The sequence below is a fragment of the Oryzias melastigma genome, linkage group LG3 (assembly GCF_002922805.2).
Source record: "Oryzias melastigma strain HK-1 linkage group LG3, ASM292280v2, whole genome shotgun sequence".
Taxonomy (NCBI): domain Eukaryota; kingdom Metazoa; phylum Chordata; class Actinopteri; order Beloniformes; family Adrianichthyidae; genus Oryzias; species Oryzias melastigma.
The window spans coordinates 26034886-26053471 of NC_050514.1; the positions used below are offsets into that span (position 1 = coordinate 26034886).

The 18586-nt window shown below is 37.9% G+C and overlaps 1 protein-coding gene and 1 long non-coding RNA gene across 2 annotated transcripts in view; one reads left to right on the top strand and one right to left on the bottom strand.

The window, feature by feature from the left end:
- Positions 1-18092, top strand: part of LOC112160735 — a 32636-nt gene extending 14544 nt beyond the window's left edge. The window contains exons 2-3 of the long non-coding RNA XR_002921721.2: positions 11636-11725; positions 15451-18092. This is a non-coding gene — a long non-coding RNA (uncharacterized LOC112160735). The remainder of the gene's footprint in view (positions 1-11635; positions 11726-15450) is intronic.
- Positions 1100-18586, bottom strand: part of slc6a2 (solute carrier family 6 member 2) — a 32611-nt gene continuing 15124 nt past the window's right edge. The window contains exons 7-15 of the mRNA XM_024295502.2: positions 16609-16712; positions 13883-14007; positions 13697-13809; positions 10072-10200; positions 9391-9490; positions 7319-7419; positions 4204-4371; positions 2955-3026; positions 1100-2735 (exon numbers count right to left, since the gene is read on the bottom strand). Coding sequence (XP_024151270.1) covers positions 2712-2735; positions 2955-3026; positions 4204-4371; positions 7319-7419; positions 9391-9490; positions 10072-10200; positions 13697-13809; positions 13883-14007; positions 16609-16712 — 936 coding nt within the window. The 3' untranslated portion in view covers positions 1100-2711. The remainder of the gene's footprint in view (positions 2736-2954; positions 3027-4203; positions 4372-7318; positions 7420-9390; positions 9491-10071; positions 10201-13696; positions 13810-13882; positions 14008-16608; positions 16713-18586) is intronic.

An 18586-nucleotide genomic window follows, 5' to 3' on the forward strand; every position in this document is an offset into this window, starting at 1 on the left:
AAATTGTTGGCGTGGTCATGAATGTAGACGGCGTGGAGAACGGCCCACTTTTTATATACTAGACAGTTGGCAGCCAGTGACACTTGATATGGACGGCCGCTGTCCGGAGACATTTACACAGTCAAAGCTGCTAAATCAATACCCTGGATATCAGGCTGTTTTAAGCTTAACTAGTAATGCCAAAAGTACAATTTGTTTACTAGTTACAGCCAAAAATGTGAAATAGCTGACCATCATTTTTTGAAAATGTGCACTGGTTTATTAGTGACTTTTATAAGAATGCACTAGTAAACTAGTAAGAAATTATTGTGCTCACTAGTTAACTAGTTCAAATTTTCTCTCTTACTATTTAACTAATACGGCTTTCATCTCACTAGTCATGTTAGTAAACTAGTACAAGATTTTGGTCACTCTAGTAAAGTAGTGAGCTTGAACGGAGCCTTACTAATGAGCTTGTAGAAAAATTACATGAAATTAGTTAACTAGTGGCCTTTTTAGATGGTCACGAGTTACTTAGTGAGCAACAAATGGGGCCTAATAGTAAACTAGTGCACATTTTTAAACATTACTAGTTAAATAATTTTTGGCTGTAACTAGTAAACAAGATGTACTTTTGACATTACAAGTTAGTATTAAAACAGCCTGATATCAAGGAGATTGATTTAATGATCAAAAGGCTTGCTATAGCCCAGCGATCCAGCTGCCACTGACCCGTGGCCGCCCAGCTGTCGCTCTACCCCCGCTTGTCACTGGACTGCCACCGCACATCTTAAAAATGCGCCAAGGCAGCAGCGGACCGATGTCAACTGCTGATACTGCCGCCTTTTGATTATATATGCTGTCGCCTGGTGAATTAGCTGAAAAACTTTCACTTTGGCCAGCGAAAGGTGGCATTTTGGGATATGTGACCATAGCCTGAGATACTAGATTTTCTTACACTTTTATATTTTAATATGATGCAAATTTTAAGAGTTTTCTCAGGCATAATTGATGCATATAAATATGCTGCTTTCTAATATTGGGAGCTCCCACATAGATGGTCACCCTTTACCTTTAAAACAATACTATACACACACAAAAAAAGCAAACGTCTCCAGGCTTGTGTAGAAGAAATTTTTTATTTGTGTATACTTTAGACGTCATAGACAGCTGTCACTCACGTTCAACAGGACATTTTTATTGTATTCAGTATATCTGTAAACATGGTTGATGAGAGCCAGGGTGTATTTTGTTCACATTCATACAAGACAAAGTAGCCCAGGGTTACACTGAGGAATATTCTCTTTTTAAGTCGATCGTTTGAGCTATACATCAGACAACTTGTTATAATTCTGGACAGATACATTTGAAATACTTTCAATTCACGATGTGCTATGAACAGCTTGATAAATACAACATGAGATATAACAAAAGAATATATTTATACCAAAAGAATATATTTATATATTTTTATGTCTTTTTATATATTGAACAAATATATTTTTCTTTTTTTTTTTTTTAGCAGGAGTGTTCTGTTTGATTCAAAGTAATTTTAAACCATATTTCTTTAGATAAAAGGGCAATTTGAAAACAGAAAAAATTGGCACTTTAATGGTGATGTAAAACATTTTTTTGTTTTAAATGAAAAATAAAAGTTACTATGTAGTTATCATACAGTACACTAAAAGCAGTCCATTTCAGTTTTCAGTCGTCTGTCTTCTGAACACCAACAGCAAACGTTCATAAGTCATATACACACACACATACTCACAAACTCTCCTTCCTTTCTCTTTTTATGTCTGAAGAAAAAGTCACACAGATTCCATAGAGGATTCAATAGACACAAAATCAAACATTAATATAAAATGATCTGTAACAGTAATGCCATTTTTTTTGGTGTAACTCCTCCCTCCTTGCCTAAAGTGAGCAGCTGGGCACTGATCAAGCTCTGTGTTAGGTTTCCTTAAAGCTAAAGCTTGGCAGCAAGCCCCGCTTTCAAAAGCACTAAAATTCACAAAGCTTGTAACAGTGCTTTAAGAGTTTTGATAACATCTATGCAATATTCCCTTTTCTGTAATCCAGAAAAAAGAATGAGGCACAAAAACAAAAAAAGTGACAGAAAAACATCCAATATCTGTTTTTTTTTTGTTTGTTTGTTTTTTGGCCAAATAACTCACACTTGACAGTATTGTCAAATTAAGAGATCTTCTTTCACAATCTATTGATTTTTTTTTTTTCTGGGTTCCTGAGTCAACACAGTTTATTCATTTTTTGTGTGAACTGTGGGAAACATGGACTGTATCACTTAATAAGGCACTAGCAGATAGAAGCAATTGTGCTAAAATAACAGACCATTTTATTTTGCTAATATTCAATTTAAGAAAAAAAAAAAAACTCCCTCTTAGATTCATGTTTTGGTCTCTATACAGAAATATTGAGACATTTTCAGATGCTAACTGTAGTTTATATTTCTTCCAAGAGGTTATAGCTGCACAATCTCAGCATGTTATGAGCAAATTTATGATTAAAAAAAACAAACATGTTGATGTCCATAGGGTTTCCTGCTTGAGCTTAAGAAGTAGATTAGTTAACAAATCAAAGTGCTTGATCCCACTGTTGAGGACAAAGGCTGCTAAGAGCAGCAGGAGCCTGCAGCTCTCCTTGTCTGTTCGATTACTGGTGGCACAAAAGGAAATCCAGATGATGGATCACGGCGATCTGGGCTTCTCTTATCAAATGGTCAACCAGTGCCTGAGCTGCAAGACAAACATAATTATATATTTTTTGTGAGCTTTTATACTTTTTGTCCAACTTTTTGTGCTGCTGCATTTCTTGATCAGTATTACTTGCTGCAAATGCTTCATTTATTCTTCATGGCATTACAAGAGTAAAAACTGTTTAGTTGTTTTTAAATTCACACTAAATACAGTTACTTTGCATGATATAATTTCAGAAAACCTTTTTTTGTTCCTTACTTTGAACTGCCGTACATTTCCTTCTGCTACTTTGTGATGCTCATGTTCTGGAGTGATGCAGTAGGCTATTCTCTGAAAGAAAAATTGAAGTCAACAACACAAAAGTCGCTAAGACATCAAGTGTGCTAACAATATTTAACATTAAATAACTATTTTGAGTATTTTTCACAACTGCACTTTTTGTAAACAAGGGAAATGAATTACATAGATCAAATACAAATTTTTAAATACATCTACCAGTAACCTGCAGAAGAACGTAAAACATTCTGAAAATATTGCTTACAACCTAATTTAAATTGCAACACAACGCCTGGTTCACTCCCGACACGAAGGGGCACGGTCGTCTACAGCCAGCTCGGGCCATGCAGCAAATGTTTCAGCATCTGGTTTAATTTTTGTGCAAGCCACGAATGATCCGCATCAATTCTGGCAGGAAGTTACACCAAGACACAGGAGGAAATCTGGTCAATTTTCAAAATATAATAAATGTTATCTCGCGCTGGTAACAAGTCGTCACATACTGTCGCATAGTTAAGGACCCCTCTGCATCAAAAATTTGAGTTTTTGGTGTCCCCAACTCGTTTTTTGATGTCCAATTAAATCAAGGCTCCCCAACCTCCGGGCCACAAACCGCTACCGGTTTGGTACTGGAACGTGGACCGCACCGGTATCCTAACCCTAACCTTAACCCAGTGCCAGACAGTCATACCGGACGCAGATCAGTACTGGTTCCGGATGCGGTGCCAGATGCGGATCAGGGTTAGGGTACTGGTACCAGCTGTATCCTGAGGTTCGGTCCGCATTAAAAGTAAAATTTTTTAAAGTTTTAAAAATGTAGTTTTAGTGTGTTCAATAAATCTTAATCTTGCTCGGCCCGCAACCTAAGATGTGTTTTGGATTTTTGCCCCATGTGCTATTGAGTTTGACACCCCTGCTCTAAATAACCACAACTGAGCAGAAGCGCCTTTTGACCATGGTCAAAAGATACATGTCTGGTGTGAACTTGTGGTTAAGTGGATACCATGCACACTCTGCCTACACACCACCTCGCGGCATTTCCACGTCCAGTGTTAACCAGCGTCAGAGTAAGGGTGATTTTGTCTTTCTTCAGGACACTTAAAGACAGAATTTCTCTGTAAAAATGACTGAGTCATAATGTGATTTTAGCCTAACATTTGAAGATAATGTGAATGTCTACTCAAAAAGCTTTTTGAAAACATCAGGATAGTATGAATACTTTCATAAATACCTCTTTGAATGTTCCTCGCACACTGAAGAACTTATATATGGCGTAGAAGGGAACAAACAGCATTGAGGACATGGCCACAGCCCAGCCCAAATGGTTGGCCCACTCAGGGAAAACATATTCATCATACTTCAGCCCAGTTGAAGTCAAAGTACTGGCTATCACCACGAACTGTGAAAAGGAGAAAAGAAAACAGCTGCTGAAACGTAAGACTGATTACATTCAAAAGTCATGAAAATGCATCTTTCTGTCAGCAAGTTCACAAAAGTAAATCTTATTGGTGTTATTGAAATGTGCCAGCATTAAAAAAACACTTATTCTTAAATTTAATAAGTTCCTTTGCTATAGGGAGTTTCAGATGAATTTGCTCGCCACGTATCTGACATCTTTTCCAAAATCAACTCTTCAATGTGGTACTTTTATTGCTTGTTAACCCTATAAGTAGAGGTAGATCCTTTTACATAATCGTCCATTTTTTGCTGCTCTTCTGAGTCCTGATATTACTAAGGCCTTCGTCACATGTACCCGTTTGGGGATTCTGTGGGGTTTGGGGTTGTCCGGGCTGTAGAGGGTTGTAGACAGGAACAGGCCCCTCTTGAGGGGAACACAGGTGTGTCTTGATGCTCTTTGGGCAACATAAGCTTTAGTAAGTGCCCTTACAGGTGGATGTGGGTGAAAAACTAATCTGTGCAAAACTTTAAGATCATAAGACCAAGCAATGTAAGGCAATAATACTCCACTCCAACTTTTCGTTTCTATTTTAAAATCATTCCCACTGTTTTTTTAATTATAAAAATGCTGTTTTTAGCCAAAATTAAAAATGTTTTTATAGATATATTCTGCAGAGCAGCATGAGTTCTGAGTTGGACTGTTGACATGGAAGTCACCCTACGCTGATATCCCATCATCCCTTTGTTTATACTCTCTCCCACTAGCTAACATCAGATTTCAACCCCAAGCTAATATTAGCGGAACAAAATTATAATGGTGATCAATTTCAGAGCTATGCAGCTGCACAGTTATGAGCCAGATGGCAGATCAGATGAAGAAAATTAAGATGCTAATGATCCTATTTGTCTTCAAGTGCATTGGCCCGCCCATCACAGTTGCTGCATCACTCCACTGCCTTTTCACTCCACTGGTTTTTATCTGCATATATGAATAAATAAATACTTGAATGCTATTTTATTCTAATATCATTTTATATATGTCCTCCATCATGAAAAAAATGCTACATGATTTTCATTGGTGTTGGTCTTTAAGCAACATGTAAGTGGCAGTAGGGGTGACGTAGATTAGACATAGGCGTGTCGAACAGATTTTTTATCTTGACAACTAGAAATGTGAAAATCAGACAGAGTGTAATTTATGTGGCCGTCTTACGAGCACGTATGTATCACATGCTCACCCTCATGCAGGCTGCAAACATTTTCATGAGTCCCTACGCATGACTGATTACCTGGTTCAGGTATGTCCAGCCAATAAGAACATGAGCAGGGTATGTTGGAAAACATGCAGGACGGTGGCACTTGAGGCCCGAGATTGCCTACCCCTGCGCTACAGTTTGGCACATGTTTTATTTCATTGTTATTAATGGCCCGAAGTTGTCTTGTGCTTATCTCTAACTTGAATCATTTTGGAAAAATTAGTTATTGAAGTTAAGTTAATTTATTCTGGAATAATATTCCTGTCTGTTTTTATTCATTTTCATGTTAAAAAGTCACGGTTTTAAAGTTTTAAAAATTTAGACTTGGTGTGTTCAGTAAATGTCTATCCTGTTTGGCCCGGGACCTAAGGTTTGTTTTGGAATTTGAGCCCCCGTGCAATTGAGTTTGACACCCCTGCTCTACGGGGTCACCGGGCCCTTAACAACTTTGATATTTAGTGTGGACCACCAGCACACCATGTACAGGTTTTTCCATTTTTCACCTGTCTCCACCCAAAAGGTCGGATTTAACTATGTTCACATATTCCTAAATGCCACATCGCAGCGACCTAAAAGCAAGTTTTTCAGCAAATTTGGAAGGTGCCATGTGGCGTCAATCTTAATCGAGTGGGCGCATTCACATTTTTACGCGTAGTGCGGTGGCTGTGGAGGTTTTACAGGAACTGGATGATTTTTCTCTAAAAGTTGACACTGGTCATTGGCCGCCCAAGCACATTTTGAGGTCCTGGAGTGGCAGGGTGATAGCTGGGAACCCATTAGACAGTCCTCATCAAGTGCCACCAGCCGGCAGCCACCCAATAACCCGGGGATATATATAAAACAGCCCATTCTGCATACCTGGCTGCCGCCATGAACATGCCCACGAATTGAAAAAAAAATCAAGTGACGGCATGAAATCTTGAAGATTCTGCCAAAGCCTTCCCTTGCACTCTGGCAGTTGTGAACGAAGCCCTTAAGCATAACAGACTTGACACATGACACTATTTTTATTTGAGCACATGTTGATAAAAAAAGTAGCTGGATATGCATAGAGTAACAAATGTTATAGTAACAAACTGCCTCTTTTTTTGGTATAATGGATGCTTTTTGTTTGTTTTCCGTTCCTTTTCAGATATTCCTATAGAATTCAACAGCTTAATCAATTTTAGTTTCTAAAATTGTGCCATTGATGTTTGAAAACATTACATAAAATTAAGTTGTAACACAGATAGGAATGAAACCACAACTCCTGAATAGATTTTATTATAGAGCATGCATGCTCTATAATAAAATATATTCGAGAGTTGTGGTAATTTCCCTGTGTGTAAATAATCCTTAATCCTCAACATTTCTACATACCTCCAGGTAAAAGTGCAGACAGCTTTCTGTTTTAAAGGAAGCACATGACAGTCCACACCCTCTCCTGGATAACAGCGATCCAGCCGTGTGCTTCCTCTACCTTCCCAAAATTTGTCTGAGTACAAACTGCTGTCATGACTTTTGATGACTGACTTAGGCCTTCAGCGGTGAGTGAGTGTTTTTTCCACTGCACTTGATCTTATTGGATTACTTTAATTCACTTAAGCAGATTTTTTTCCCTCTTTAGTGAGGAGCATGCCATACATGGGCATATCTGCCTCAAACTGAAACATCTTTGTCTTTTATTTTTATTTTGTTTGAAAGTTTCCTTACCAGAAGAAAAATGGGGCTGACAAATTTCCAGCAGAGCCTCCAGTACAGTCCTGGCTTAAAGCCCATCATTCGCTCAATATCTTCACTAAAGCGGTCCACACCTGCCAAAAGATTAGAGATCAATGTTTTCTGGGCATTATTGGATTAAATGTGATCAATGCTTGTTTCATTTTACCCCACAGCTTGTTCTCTGTTTTTTCAAACGTAAAATAAAAGCAGCCAAGTCTTAAAAAATAAAAAATACAAGTGATTTTTGTCCACTACATGAATCGCTGCAGTTTGACCATATATGGTCTCTCACTGACAGTCCATTAATACATATGAGAGTGATTAATCATACAGAAACACTTCTAAAAAATAATAATTAAAACAATTTTTATTTGTATATATTATTTATAATTATTATATTACAGTTATGCTTCTGTAACGTACTAATGCAGAAATACAATTTACAGTATAGAGGTCTGACTCACTATAAAATATCAGAATATGTGGCAAAGGGTTTTTTTAAATAAAAATATAATGTTAATTCAAAATAAAATATCCATACTAGAAATGAAAAGTCTAAATTCAAATAAGTATCTAAGTTGGAATGACAATACTACTTTAAAAGTATGCTGTAACGATTAAAAAACTAATATTTGTTCTGTCTAATGCTGTGTTCACACTGAACGCAAATTGCCGTACGGTGAATTCGCTGCTCTCCGCCTGCCTGAGCTTGACACCGTGGCCACATGTGGGAGGAGCTACTACCCAATCAGGTTTATTTATTGTAGAGTTCAACAAAAACATTGGTTACACATCTGCATATCTGGGTTTATGTGATTATACAAGGAATTCTCCCAGTTCCAGGAGCTTCTATCTCACTCCAGGGCTGTGTCTTCTATAACAGCCACTTCCGCCGTGTTTCTGTGTCTCTGTGGCTGAGTTTGAAAGCTCACTGTCTCGTATTAACCAGAGAGCAGGAAAATAAAGACAAAAAATAAAATTCCAGGAACATTTTTCTGTTATTGTCTCAATTAAAATAAGAAAAATATCACAAAGTTTAGGAGGCCTGAACCGGCAGCTCCCAAACACAGCAGCGACTGCCTGTCTGCCGGCGGATCGAGCGAGTGAGCTTTGCTAGATAAAAGGAGGCTGGCTGCAGCCAGAGAGTCGCGGAGGGTGCGAAAGGCTGGCGATCTGTCCAGAGCGTATCTCGCCTTCACCCAGCAGTAACCAGGATGAGCTCTGATAACCCCACGGCCCCAGCAGGTTAAGGAAATAGATGGATAAGTAGTCTACCTGCTGATCAAATCACTGAAAATGTCACATGCCCAAAGCTGACTTCCTGATTGGCAGATGCAACGCGGAGACCTGCCAAAATGTAGATTTTGGAACTCTGGCCGTATCGCTCAATTCGCACCGTCCCGCTCAAGTCGCATTGCTGCTAGATCACCGCACCACCCCCGCTGCTCAAATCGTGCAGCGGGACTTCAGATCACCTCAATTTGCATTCATGCCATTGACTTAACATTGAAACCGGCCGCCTTCATCGCGCCAATCGTGTTCAGTGTGAATATAGCATAAGACAATAAATCAGGTCAAGGAAATTGAACACTTTTTTTTCTTAAAAAAATTTAAATAGTAAAATGATTATCTCTCTTGTTTTCAGTCTTTCTGGTCACAATAAGGAAATCCTTGTTAAGAATCTATGATAAACATTAAAACCAGTAGGAAGACAATTGTAACAGTATACACTGAATAGTATTTAACTGTTGTTTAACACATTGTTGATCCCACCAGCATTAATATGGTGTAATAATTCATGTTTCCTTTTTTTTTTACCTTACGTTTTCTTTCTGTTCTGTTTCACATTCATTTATACTGTAAATGGGAAAATTGCTTAATTCCCTAAAAACATCATGACAATCCTAAAAGGCATAGTGATACAGGGAGTTCATCCTTTTTCTCTTATCTTTCCATCAAAGCCAATGTTTCTAGATACTTATGGAGTTTAGAAATCATTCCCTAGTTGTTTTTTTAGTTAATAATACAGGGTCATAATAGATCTTTAATGATTGCAATCTTACCATAGAACCATGACACTCCAATGGCCTCAATCAGCACACCGAAAAGTATAGAAGTCCCAGCTGCATACTTATCTAACAAAGTCAAAACATAGATTCCACCCTATGGACAGTAAAAAGAAAAAAACATTAGTGTTTGAGTTTCAGAACTGTTAATAAAATAAGAAAATCTTTTATACATTTGGTTCAAACAAACATTTTTTTTTTTTACAAACAAGTATAATATATGTTCTCTGAGGATTCAAATCTTTCATAACAGTAGTTGAACTGAATCCCTTCCTTTGTAAATAACTTTTTCCATTTGATTAAAGGAGGGGAAAAGCATGTGAATCACTAACATGATCTCTCAAAAACCTTTTTACCTCCAAACTCAGCATGTCTAATCGGTAACATTTTTTTTTCTTTCAGTTGAGTCCATACGAATGAATAGAGACCACAGAGGGAATTAATTGTTGACTTCCTGTACACAGCTTTAATTAAATTCTAAATTATGATCAGACAGTGGTGTAATAGTTCATCTAACGATTTCTTTTAGAACTCTGTGTTCATGCTTTCTGCAACTTTTCTGTGACAAAAGACCTAAACTACTACCGGTACTTGTGTACTCTCTAACTTTCCATATACATTTTTCATAAAAAATTTTAGGAAAAGGGTAATTTGGGATACTATAAAGATAATACTGACATTGGTGACGCAGAGGAGGGCAAAGAGGAAGGTTCCAAAAGCTGTGGCGAAGGTAAATAGCTTTCTGTTCCTCTTGAGAATCTTAAAGTCATCTGCAAGGCCTGTGATCACTGCCTCCATGCCACCCATCTGTGAGACACAAATGAACATTACAGTTAAAAAAAAAAAAAAAAAAACTGAAACTGAAAAGAGACAGTTTTCATGAACAGATACCATTTACGGACTTGTTCACGCAAACCCAAACTGGTACATTTTTCTCAGTTTTGTCTCTCCATTTAAATTCAAGTACCATACAAATCCTCTACAAGGCAAATTTTTGGGTTTTTCAGTTGTTATGAGTATTTTTAGTGCTTTATTTGGGTCTAAATTGACAACATTCATAATTATAAATTTAATAAATAAATATAAAATGTTAACTTTTATATTGTCTTCCTATATTAGATGAATATAGAAATGATAGAATTTAATGGGGACTTTTTAAAAAGTGGTGCTTTGTTCTGGAGGTGATTGGCTGAGACTTTCTAAATACTAGATGCTTTGTAGTTATTTGTCACCTAAACGTGTCTGCATTTTTTGCCATGCAACATGAGGAAATAAATAAGTACCATATTTTTCAGAGTATAAGTCACAAATTTTTGCATAGTTTGGCCAAGGGTGCAATTTATACTCAGGATCAACTTTTATAGCATCTAAAAGTAAATAAATATTGCAGGAATAGGTGACTCCAGGCCTCGAGGGCCACAGCGTCTGCATAATTTCCAGATATCCAAGCCCTACTCATGACTGGTCACCTGTTTCAGGTGTGTCCAGCCAATTAGAACATGCCAGAGCAAGGTATGTTGGAAAACATGCAGGATGGCGCTGGAGCTGCCTATACCTGAAATATTGGCTCATATTTTCATCATGTTACTATTACAAGCGGTTGCCCTTTAGCCTTTGTTTCCTACTAACAACAACTAGAGAGCCCTGTAGTTAAGTGTATCAATGTTTGCAACTGACAGCAGCACAGAAGAAGAAGGTCCCTCCAAAACAAACATAGGCTGACCAAACTTCTTTACTCCTAGCTACATAGTGCACTATATAGTGGGCTCGCTATTATGTAGTGATGTCCAAATCTACAATTTCAAATCACGTGTCGTCTTTGCATGAAAACAGTGTGTATCAATGATCACTACATTGGTGAATATAGACCACAATGCATTGTGTTTGAACAAATTTTGCCCCAAAAAATGTGTTTAAAAGTATTTTTTTATTAAAACATTAATATTTTCATTATCAGAACACAATGGATTCATAAATAGATGTAATAAAATGTTCATATTGATTAGATTTCATTTTGTAACATCGATTACTTCCTACTTGCTGCTTAAAAAAAAACAAGTAGTGAGTTTGGTGTCCGAATTACTTCACTAGATAGTCCTGCTTTATGTAGCTTTTTTAATTAAGGTGGGAATTCAGACATAGCCATGGAGGAGAATCGAATCATTCTGAAAAATACATTTTTCTTAGTTTCATTGAGATTTAATTATTATTTTTGTCTTTGTTTTTTCTGCCCTCGAACCAGTGCGGGACAGCAAGTCATCGAAGTGGGTCACAGAGATATGGAAGTACTGCTGAAAGCACAGTCATTCAGAAGCAGCTCCTGCAGTAAAAGGTAAACTTCACCAAAATGAAAAAAAACTGAAATGATCTCATGAAGCCAGACATGGAGACATGCTTACTGATGCTTTGGGAGCATTATGAACTCCTTTTGTACCGAATTTAACAAGTCTAAAGAGAGGTAGCAAACATAAATTTGCCTTTGGTGTCAATACATCGCTATGCTGGGCTTGGTGGATTTGTTCAGATGACTTGCACTTTTCTCCTAAAAGTGCATTTAAATAAATGTTGTGACTTATACTCAGGTGTGACAGTAATGGATGTCAACATCTAGCAAATTTAGGTTAAGAGTTAATATAAAAGAAAGCTTTATTTCTTCAATAATGTGGAATTTTTTTAGTGTTGTAGTCCACAAAATACAGGCAAATACAAAAATTTTTCATGTATGTCATTACTCTGTTGCCATAGTTATTGCCCAAGAGGTATTTTAGCAAACAGTAGTGTCTTCTGTTTCTGTTTGTGTACAGTAAAGGTTGCACTGTTTTTCTAAGCTGGCGGTCAGAAATTGGAAAGTTAGGGCTCATTAAAGTTAAACTTTTTCCTCAGACTTTTATCAAGGCCTTTCCTATTAAACAAAAACCATGCTATATGCTAAACCCCTTCAACATGAACACAGATGTGTCATAGTGGCACAAATTGGGACTTCATTATGCGGGGAAAGGGGAGGGGGGGGGGGCTCTCATGAAGCCCTCAATTGAAATCTGAAAGCTGATATTATCAGCATCATATGTTTCTGGACTTTCTGGAAAAGCTTTGGATTAATTCATTCTAAGATGGAAAGTATAAGCAAACATGTTGCTGTGAGAATCGAAGTTTGTAAAATGTAAATTTACTGAACATGGTAATATATTGGAAAATGTTTTTCATGGTAAAGTTAGCAGACTTTAAACAATAAATAAAATTATATTTAGTCACAATAAATTTACAATAACATGGAGTTATAAAGCTTTTCAGAATAAACTATAACCATGTACAGTATCTCACACAAGTGAGTACACCTCTCACTTTTGTTGCTAGGGGTGTGACTGTTGATGTCTCTATTATGATTTATTTTGCAGAAAAAAACAACTTTACACTGCTATCCAAGATGAACACTGACTACTTTTCATTGTGTGAAAATTTGATTTTGGCAGTGTTGTCCCATAGAAAAGATAAAAATAAACATCCACAGAAATGTAAGGGGTGTACTCACTTTTGTGAGATAATGTATATGACCATATATGAACTTTGGCACACTAAGGAATGCATTTTTCATGAAATGAGTTATTTTCGTGCGCTTTTTTCCATCCCAAATTCAAGACAACCGATCTCTGAGGCCTTTCGCACTTTGTTGGTGCCGTCTAATTTATGACGTTAGTCTGGAGCAGGCCTTTGCAGCAACAGACAACTTCCAAACTTTTGGAAAGATTAATCTGCATATTGTGCATAGAAAATGAAAAAGTTTTGCCAATCACAGCTAGCCCCATGGAGAAAGACTTTGTGTTTGCCTGGGGGAGTGCTGGCAGCACAGACTCTTCCTGAAAGGGGCTGTTCCCCACTTTGTGACACCACAATGGACTGGTAGGGACTGGTACTTAAGGAAGAGGGTTTTACAGATGCTCATGGATGCATGAATGGAACAAAATACCACTTTGGGGTGTTTTTCGTGAGGCATTAACATAATATACTAAAAAGCTCAAAAAAGTTTATTTTGCATGATATAGACCCTTTAAAGTGTTAAAAATTGGTGCATATCAAATGTATCACATACTTTTGTTCACTCTATCTTGGATGAACTATAAGTTAACCAATAAATGAAGATACGGCTGTTATGAGCTGTTGCTAAGAAATGTACCTTATTCCTGTGAACAGCTAATTGAACAGCATATTTGAATACTGTTTGAATATTTAGTTTTTGATTTGACCTATTTGTGTTAAATGTAAATACCATTGAAGGATTTAATTGTCTGTGTTATTATGTACTCACCGAGCTGTCGATGCCCAAAGTCAGCAACATAATGAAGAACACAATGGCCCAAAATGTTGAGCCAGGAAGTGTAGAAATTGCCTCAGGGTAAATGATAAACACCAAACCCGCCCCTAGATGGAGAAGAAAATGGTTTGACCACTCTAAATGTACACTGTCGTATGTTTGTGGACTACTAAAGCTCACCGTCTGTTGCCACCTTATCTATGTCTACTTGGTGTTTTTGAGCCATGTATCCCAGCACGGAAAAGATGGCAAACCCTGAGACGAAACTTGTGATGCAATTCACAGTGCTGGTCAAGATGGCATCCCTGGAACACAAACAAATTCATTTTAGAAAATTGAAGAGAAGCACAGTATATCATTGCTGGTGTCTATATGAGGGGGGGGGGGAGCTGTCTGCTATGAGAAAAGCAAATATGAATTTATTTTGGGATGGGGACCTACATGAATTTTTTACCATAACGAGTATCGATGTTTAAAGATTAAGGAAACTCTGTGGTTCTCTGCGAAGTCCCGCCTCCCGATGCTCCGTGAGGCAAACAGCTCAGAAAAGACAGACACGCCCCCACAGCAGTGCTCTTAGGAGAGAAATTGTTATTTTTTGGTCTGCCTAGTGTGACTTTAGCCTGATTTTTTTTTTTTTTTTTTTTAGTATTTTCATTTAAAAACATGTTGATTAGTTTTTTGAGAAATTTTATTTATTGTTGTTTTTATAAAATTACAACTAAAACTTTCATTCTATGTTATAAAAACAGTTAAACATTTTCGGGGTTTCCACAGCAAAATGAATCCCATTTTTGCAGATGGAATTTTCTGTTTTTGCATAATTTTATGTCTAGTATGTGAATATAACATGGAAAAATGACGAACTAAAGGTAGTGTTACAGAGGAGAGGTTGTGCTGGTTAAAATTATAACAAATACAGAAAATTCAAATATAGACAAAAACTGAGTTTTAGACCCTAGGCTCCAAAGGGTGAAAAATAAATGTTCTAAATGTTCAATTTTGTGTGTGATTTCATATTATGATTATTTGCAGATAATAAGTGGCTGGCAAATACTGTAACTAAAAAAAATTATAATAATGTCGATTAATCGCGATTAATTTTTTCCAGATTTGTGATTAATTTGTTACGTTTTTTTTAATCGATTCTCAGCCCTAGTTACTACATAGTGCATCCAAAAAGAGACTCATAAATGAAGGGGTAAGCAAAAACATAAAAGTTCATGTTTACATTAATTTTCATTATGAATGTCTATTGCAGTTATCGCTTATGGTTTTTCAGTTTTGTATTTATTACCTCATTAGTTTCCTGTCTTGTTGTTACGTATCAACTAATGGGTATCTGAAGTTTGCTTAATTTTGTGCTCCTGTTTTGTCTGGGATAATCAGCAGGAGTTTTTTTTTGGTTTTCAATCCAACTGTATCATCTGTAAAGCAATGCTACAGTTAAAGAATGAAGTCTGAAGTGACATTCTTCATTTGTTTCATGGATTGATCTCTAGGTGAAGGCTGTTGATTAGACACAAGCTTTTGTTCACCATTCCTGGTCAGCAGTTTGATCTGCAATTAGAGAGCTGTTCAGCAGCTGCTGACAGAATGAATAAGGGCAACTCGACCTCAGCCACCTCCTGGGTTTAGAAAGCAGAAACCCCTTCAATGAACAATTTCCTTCCATTTGACTTCCCCTCTTAATTTTCTTCTTTTTTTATTGTGTACTGACCAAGAATTTTCCTTTTTTTTTTTTTTAGATGTTTTCATCCAACCTTGTTCTCTGGTGTGGTCATTCAGGTCACTACACACATACACTAAAGAGGAAAAAAACAGCCTCATTACCATCAAGGAAAAAAGGAGTAAAGAATTGTTCCCAACTGTAGGACTTAAAGTTAGTCATTTTGTCTGATTTTGATCATGTCTGAACATTTATGAATGAGTTTTTTTTTGTCTCTCTGCTTTGGTTACACTTTCTAACGTGGGATGAATGTGCTCATTAGTGTGCCTCACCTTTGAAAAATGCTGTAAACAAACAGCTTTATATCTTGGTATTGCTTTTTTACTTCATAAACAAGTTCAGGGTGGACTGTGACTTCATGCTTTTTGTTGGTGCCAAAATGAAAAAAAAAAAGCATTGCACGTGTTTTCCATTTAGCTTTAAACATTTTTGAGTGTGTTTCTCAGAAAAGACCAACCTTTTCTCTTCACACTTTTTCCAGCCTTCCCATATTACTATTTTAATAAAAACAAGTCAGTTGTCATCACTCGCTTTTCCCTAACAATGTTGGCTCTCGGGCAGCTGTTTTTCAACAAGAAGTTCAACTTTGCTCATTTGCCACAAAGCACATAATGCAAATCCCACCTGCCTGCTGTCTAGTCAAAATAAACGTGACACGAGAAAGGAAAGAGGGGCCCAGTATGGGATTAAAAAGTGAGCACACACTGAAACAAGACAAGAGAGGATACATACACAGTTTTTGTTGTAGACACGTTGCTTTATATTACGTCTGTTGGGAGCCCCTAAATGTGACAGCTGCAATATGTCAAAGTTATGGGTACAGTAAGGAATACTTGGAAAAAAAATGATAATTTGTACGTTGTGTAACTTTAGCTAAATGTGTAATGTCTTCTGTTTTCCCAGTAGTTGTGCCCGCTTTTTTTTTTCTGAGGAAGAGCAGCTCTGTGGAAAAATAGCAAACATATGTCCAGCCTTTGGCTATTATTTGACTACCTGTCCTGGTCTGTGCTTTATCTGCCCTCTTACGGTCTGACATCACAGTAAGCCGGGCAGATTAGCATCGCAACTGCTGGCTTACCAGTTACCATATGAAAAAGGCAGGCTGTTCAGAAACGACAGAATTTAGCTGCAGGCTTGGATTGAATTTTCAGCTATTTAGTGCAAAGTAAAGCATTACCTGTAGCAGTTGTTGTCAAACTTGTTATAGCTGGCAAAGGCGATGAGCACACCAAATCCAGCTCCCAATGAATAGAATATTTGTGTGGCAGCATCAATCCAAACCTAAAGGTAGCATAATAGAAAAAAACAAATAGAAAAAAGTAATAATTTTAAATCATGTTGGAGTTCAAATTAATGTTGTATTAATACTTCACATAAAGGCAAATAACTTCAACTTTGCATTTATTTTTAGCAAACAAAAAATATGCCTTTTGGACCCTCTCTCCACTCAGGAGGAGGGATCCCTGCGTTCTCTGGCAAGACCATGAGCCAGGGATCACATCGCATCTGAGTCTGGGGGCTGCTGTGTCCCTGTGGTACAGGTTCTGCTCTTTGCCCTCAGGCGCTAGGCCACTTCCAACAGTGGGTGAGTCTGGTTAACCCAAGTTTACAACACTCTTCGGGGACAACCACTTCTCTTAGGTGTCCTTCTCCTGGGCGGGGTTGAGGTGCCCTTGTCTTGCCCTCCCCTGGACCTCCTGCGGGCTGGGTGGGTAGTTACCTGCAGCATGGGGCGGGTCCCCCTTTGGGGGGGCCCTGGTTTGTGCCTGGGTTGGGGAGGGGGGATGCTCAGAACTCCCAGGTGGTGGTGGGGACCAGTGTTGGGCCCCTTGGCATTAGCAAAAAATCTGCAAGCAATATCAGAGCTATCCCTCTGTGCAGTTTTGAACCAGATGCCAGCTCAGACATAGAAAATGAAAATGTTCATGGATCTATTTGTCTTCAAGTCAAGGATTTAGAATGGGAGCTGGGAGCCTTTGTCCACTCCATGGAAGTTGCTGATCACAAACCTGGACTTCTCTCAAACCACAGATTTTCATCTGCCCCTAAGCAATAACAATTTGAATAAAGGAATACTCAGAAACTCAATTTTGATCTTAAATTAAACCTGCACACTTCCTACAGAAACGTTATATGCATATCCAACCTGAAGGACACCCAGCAACAGACCAGGGACACAATAAGGGCAAATCCAAATTCTTCCCCTACCCCATGGCTTCTCCCTACCCCTACATTTAGCCCTCCAAACAGAGAGTTGTGGGACAATAGTGGACGTTACTAATCCTCAGTGACGTCATCAGTAGGTCATCTATATTAGCGCGAAGCTGCCAGCCGTTGGAAACTACATTACAACATCTGTTTTGTACCTTTAAAAAGTAATGCTAAATCAAAAAGTCGTTACTTAAATTTAGATCTATACTTCTGTGCTTTGTATGAAGAAATGTGTTTCCCCTCCACAGCATAGTGCAACGCGGATCATCCTATCAATCAACCAATCAAGCTTTATTTATAAAAAGTGCTTTCATGTGTTGCAGCTCAGAGCACTTTACATTTAAAAACAGACAACAAAAAAGAGAAAAACATTAAAACCAATCCTCCCCTTTGCCCCTCCAGTCACACATACACCCCATTACCCCAAACAGACACACACGCAAAAAAAAACAAAACTCGTAAGTATGAAAGAGACATATGGTTTGCCTCTGCTGTGAGGAAGCAATACATTGGGAATTTCTTATACTAAGAACCAGCTCAGCCATAGAACATCGCCACAGCACCCACCCACACCAGAGAGCAACAGGGTTCACACCACAGCGGTGAGTCTGTGATGATGGACGCTAGCCGCCCCAGTAAGAGCAAGCACTGCCGCAACAACCACTGACCAAATTCTACCGGTGAAGGGATAGTCAGCCTTAAGTCACTACCCAGACCCTAAAAAAATAAGTTCGGACACCACTACAGCTTCATATGACCATACAATGGAGGGGTGGAGAGAAGCCATAGGGGTAGGGCAGGGGTCGGCAACCCAAAGTGTTGAAAGAGCCACTTTGGACCAATACAATAAAAAACAAATGTGTCTGGAGCCGCATAAATTGAAACGGCTTATATAAGACTTACACTGTAAGTAACACGTAGAGAATGTGTTTATTAAACGATTA